General features: G+C 32.2%; 1 protein-coding gene across 1 annotated transcript in view; it reads left to right on the top strand.

The window, feature by feature from the left end:
- The window catches only part of LOC119836831, a 55,535-nt gene that overhangs the window by 40,811 nt on the left and 8,720 nt on the right, over window positions 1–6,004 (top strand). The window contains exons 5-6 of the mRNA XM_038362308.1: window positions 799–907; window positions 4,361–4,507. Of these exons, the coding sequence (XP_038218236.1) occupies window positions 799–907; window positions 4,361–4,507 (256 nt within the window). The remainder of the gene's footprint in view (window positions 1–798; window positions 908–4,360; window positions 4,508–6,004) is intronic.

Here is a 6,004-nt window from a genome sequence, read left to right as displayed (position 1 = left end):
ATTAAAACAATAAACGATAAATCCGTTCAATAATCTCTGATTACTTTCTGAAGTTCGATATAGCTTTTTGTTTTACTTGTCGACAGTATCGCGGTGATTAAAATTTAAGTAAGAATAACGTATTTTTGATATAGCAGAGCGTTGTTTCCTTAATTATACTAAATATAATGAAGCGTAATAATTGATGCACGCACACATGTAAATAATGATTGATTGAATGGTCTCGACGGGTACTGTCGGTACACAGGATCGTACGCACACATGCGCACGTTACGTTAAATGCGTATTTTCAAAAATTGGAATACGCAATTTGCAAAAGTAAATTCATTGGACTGACAAAATTAATCACTATTGAATTATTGTTTTGGTTGAAGAATATTTAAAAAAAAATTGTCGACCGCATCCGCACCGCATGAGATATAATTCAATGTAGCATCACATTTTCAACACACTATCAAATCAGAATACATCATAATTTTTTTTAATGCTGTGAAACCTAAACTTTAAGGGATTATAAAACATGAAGCGAACACGACATAAAAGAAATCTGTTTGTTTGATCACGATTTAATTCAGAAAATGTTCGACCAATTTAAAAATATACTATTAGAACTTTTTACGTTTCAAAACATTTTTTCCAATACTACATATTATATAACAAGGACGTGTTTCACTTTTTTGTACTTTGGTTTACTAGATGTGTCTATGCTTCGCTAGGATAATATTTGATGTACTAACAATAAATCCGAGGGGATTCCAGCTGGTACTTACCTATGTTTAATACCATTTCTGTCACCAGGATTGGGCGTTACACATTCGTTTCGCGACGTCAGCGGACGCGGGGTACTACGAATGCCAAGTCCCGACACACCCGCCAACGAGTATTTTCTTCAAGCTAGTTCTTGTTGGTGAGTTGGCGATTTCTTTTATACATTATTGGTGAAATATGTCGGTGAGGTAAAAGAAAATCTCTTAGTGTTTGCAGTTATTTGTTATCTATACTAATATTATATGAAGAGTTTGTTTGTTTTAACGCACTAATTTCAGGAACTGCTTGTCCGATTTGAAAATTTTTTCGAATGTTAGATAGTTCATTTATTGAGAAAGGCTATAGGCTATATATGTACCACGGGCGAAGCCGGGGCGGACCGCTAGTTTTATTATAATTAAATTTATAAAATACTTCAATAAGGCGGATTGGTCAAAAGGAGACTTCATAAATAAGTTATTTGTTAATTATTGAGAGATTGATGAGAATTTATTTTAATACACTGAAACAGACATTGTTATTTCTTGTTGGGTCCCCGCGGTTTCGCCTGCTTATTAAAAGAAAGAAAAAGTCAGTCCAGAGTTATACCCCCATAGTTCAAGGTGGTTTTCAGTACTTATATTATCCTTTGTGCCTGGGTCTCAAACTATTTTTATACCAAAGTTTATCTTATCCGGTTAAGCGGTTTAGGTGTGAAGAAGAGACGAAATTGTCAAACATTTAATTCTATAAGACTAAATTTTAAAATCGGCGGACCGAGGTACATAAGATTTATTATATAAGTAGGGATTATTAAACTTCTCTCTTCTTAAAAAGCCTCACGACCCAAACTCTGTCTTAGCTTACTACACAAGTTTGCGCCAATTTATTTTTTTCATATTTAGTTAAGTTTGAAGTTTCTTTATATCTGATTTTTTTAATACACCCGCACTTAATAGAACTCAAAATTATTATGTTTTTACCTAAATATTATGTTATAAACAACTTTATAAACATTAATTACATATATAAATCTTTTCAATCTAGTTCTTTCATTATATTTAGCCTCGTATATATTATACTAGTGGTTCATATTACGTCTTATGTCGGTCAGTAAAAATGCTGTTTTCTAATAGTGACTTTTTGAAATTGGTCCAGTAGTTTTGGTTAAACATAGAACCATACATACAAAAAAATAAAATATGTTTCCTCTTTATACTAGCCCGCGGCGTCACTCGTGTAGTACCCAGGTAAAAAGCCAAGGTGTTAATACGGACTATAATCTGTCTTCGTACCAAATCCCATACAGATATGATAAGCTGTTTTCGCGTGAAAGAATATTGCTTACGAGCTAACAAACATTCGCGTTTATAATATTATAAGGTAGTTTATATATCACGCTTACTATTATAAATGAGAAAGTTTGTTTGTTTGGATGACTGTCCGTCAATCACGCTGATCTTAATCATATTTGGTATACAGACAGAATATGAGCTGACTTGGGTGATATGACCGATTAAATGCTCCCTTGGGATAACTCAGTCATTTTGTAAATGCCCTAATTCAACGCGGGCTGAAGCTAGTACGTATATAAAAATAGATAAATAAATATAGGAGGCCTAATAATCTGAAACATCTAGTCCATACTAAAACAGTTATTTTGACGATATCATATTCAGAAATACGTTGTTATATGAAATTCGTCAAATTGCGTGTCACTATTACAATATATGAGAGCCATTTGAATAAATAATGCCAAGTCCTCCCTTTCCTATGAAATAAAATTCTTCGGGTCTTTTTACACAATACGATATTCGACACTTATCGGATAGTGTGGAGTTTTTGTAGAGAGCCACTGGTCTGGTACTAATTTAAGATGTCATGTAGAAAGAAAGAAAGAAAGAAAGAAAGAAAGTGGGAATGTTTATGTACTGTTTTTGTTGTATTAATTACTGCTAGTAATACTCAGGCAGTCTACTTATTAAATGCAGTGAGAAAGTTCTACCAATTATATCTACAATTCAATATTTCTATTTATTAAAGACAAGAACCTGTATCAGTAAAGACTTATCATATAAAAAAGAGTTGTTGTAAAGATGAACTAAAATAATATACTTAAAGAATCAAAGACTTCCATTTTAGAGTTCTGAGACTTACATTATGCAGTATACTGGCGTTGTATAACTTACTGCAGTGAATCAGCGAAATATTCTTAACAAATTTGAACTCTAATTGTGGATTATTAAAGTTCAAGATTGACCAAAATATTATTACTTTAAAAGTAAGAGAAAAAAAGCCCTTGAAAATCAGGCATCGCATATACTTTTAGAGTGTAGACATTTTAACGGATTTTAAATGCGACTTATTCATTATATAGCCAACGATTCGAACACTTTACAGCGTGCGTGGTTACAGGACTAAGATGTTACATGTCAAAGGTCATGCAGAAATCGTTCTTTGTGAACTACCTTTACTTATTTCTCCGCAGTTTGTATATTGAATATCAAATAAAATCAATAAACTAAATACTATCGTATATACTTATTATAACGTATTAATACGTCATCGTTATCGGATCGAATGAGTTAAATAAAGTTTCACATGTGTCCCTATTTCTGATACTCTGTATTCGCTATATATCAGAAGTTATATATCTTGATTCTATTTGATATTCTGAAAAACAGAACATCAAACTGAAGTTCCGCGGCTAATTACGTTAAGATAATACAAAAGTGTTTTATAAGTAGGTATTTATATTAAAAATGAAATTGCCCGTCGCTATAAAAGTCTTGTTGTTTCAAGCTAAATATATTCGGGACTAATTTAAATGGATGCCGTCGCTTAGAAAGTTTTCAGTTATCCAATATTTATATAAACATACTGGTACTAAAATAAATGTATATTAAGTTTGAATGAAAGTTTGTATCTTCTACATGTTAATTCGTTTTCAATTAAACAAATATTTGCGAGACAATTGATGTAGGCACAGATCTGTGGTGCTAATATTGTTATTATTGCGAAATTGTGTTTGTTTGTTTGTATCATTATCTTGTTAAATATCTATTTATCCAAAACTCCTGGCATAGAAAACAATCACCTTTATTAATACGTAAAGTGTGTTTGTCTGAACGCGCATATCTCCGGAACTACCTACCGAGACAACTTGGATGAAATTTAGTACAGAGATTGAGAACAGGACATGGAATGCTTTTTATTTTATCCCGGAATTTCAAGTGAAAAATACCTGTGCTTGAAAAACCCCGGAATTGTCTAACTTGTCCTTTGACTACGCGGGAAACGCCGCGGGCGGATAGCTGTATAAAACAAAAACTAAATATTGCTATAGTTGAGGAAAACTTGTATCTTAATGTCAACTAAAATTCGAACTTATAACATTACTAGCTGCGCCCCGCCGTTCGAATATCGGGATAAAAGTTGCCTATATGTTATTCCAGTTGTCCAACTGTCTACGTACCAAATTTCATTGCAATCGGTTCAGTAGTTTTTGCGTGAAAAAGTAACAAACACACACACATCCTTACAGACTTTCGCATTTATAATATTAGTAGGATAGTAGGATTATACGTAATTATTAACAAAACCCTTCCCACAGCCGCCTACGCCGAGATAGTTGGTGAATCTGAGAAAATAATTCACGAAGGTTCCATGTTGAAGCTGGTTTGCGTCGTGAAGAGGTCCACCGAGCCGCCTTCCTACGTGTTCTGGTATTTCGAGAATCGAATGATTAATTATGACTTGAGTGAGTATATTTATTTACATACATTAAATATAATATAATGCTGTAATACTAAAAATTTAAACAATACTTTTTTAATAAAAACAAGGAGCTATAGATATCCTAATGTGACCTACTTCGCTTAGACCCACAACATTGAAAACTTTAGTCCGAAAACTAACAATGAACGCGATTCTAGGGAGAGCTTGTTTATGTAAAACTTAAGGCAAACTTTATGTATTGTGTATCTAGTGTTATGCTGTTGTTCCCTATCGTTACAGTTAAATATTTCGTTTATTTTCTATGAAAGTCTAGAACCATCGAGATTTCGAAGAACGTGGACTGTTTTCTCGCCTGTAGAAGTAACTACATGTATATAAGAATTGAATGCAAACATTTACTCTAAAAATTGTCGTCTGCGAACGATATTTTGTGGGAAAAATGTTATGACAACGAATATTTTAGTTAAAGATTGAATTGTCTTTGAAAACGCGTTGTTTATGTAGGATCCATTATTCTGTTTGGGTTTGTAAAACACTTAAATTATTTATCGCATTCATTAATTTATTGCATGTGTAAAAAAACTATTTCTATTGTATTCTGTAATAAAATTAAAACAATTATAAAAAAATTATTGTGTTAAAAATTTCTCGAATGTCCTAATAATAAATTCTATATGCTATGACTGTGTGTTTACAACTAGCTAGCTAAATAGCTGTAGTTTAATAGATGAATGAAGATATTGAGGTGTTTATTGTCTGTATAACATTAATATTTTTTTAAGATGTTACATAATTTTTATAAGAAATGGCGTAAAGGAAACATTTTTTTACTGGTAACTCATAAACAAATCATGAAATTATAAATGAGTCCGACTAATTAGTTGTTTACTCCAGTATTCGTACTAAAGTAATTGTAGATAACTGATTTACGCGCAAAGTTATTAAACCTTACCTATAAGAAATATCTAAACAAATGTTATAAATAGGAAACATTTGTGCTTTAATGTGTATCTTTGTAATACTTCGAAACAAAAATCTACATAAAAAATTCGTTTACCGTAAGAAATCTGTATCTTTCTTCTAATCTTCTTGCCGAATGATATAAGCTATATAGTATACCAGCTGCACCCCGCGGATTCACCCGCGAAAGTTCGTTTCCCGTAGGAATATCGGGATAAAAAGTTGCCCATATGTTATTACAGTTGTCCAGCTATCTACGTACGAAATTTCATTGCAATAGGTTCAGTAGTTTTTGCGTGAAAGAGCAACAAACACACACACATCCTTACAAACTTTCGCATTTATAATATTAGTAGGACTAGCTGCACACCCCGGCTCCGTCTGGGTAGCCAAAAACTTAAATTTCAATGATATAATACATATAATTTAATAAGTTAATAAACCGTTCAACAAAAATATTCAAGACAGTCTGTTCGCCCATGGCACATATACCTAGTCTTGCCATAAATATTGTAATAAAGAAAAAAGAAAATTGTTAACTGCAAATAACATTTATTAC

The sequence above is a fragment of the Zerene cesonia genome, chromosome 25, assembly GCF_012273895.1.
Source record: "Zerene cesonia ecotype Mississippi chromosome 25, Zerene_cesonia_1.1, whole genome shotgun sequence".
Classification (NCBI taxonomy): Eukaryota; Metazoa; Arthropoda; class Insecta; order Lepidoptera; family Pieridae; genus Zerene; species Zerene cesonia.
The sequence above is the reverse complement of the archived record's forward strand: the minus strand, read 5'-3'. Positions and strand labels throughout refer to the sequence as shown.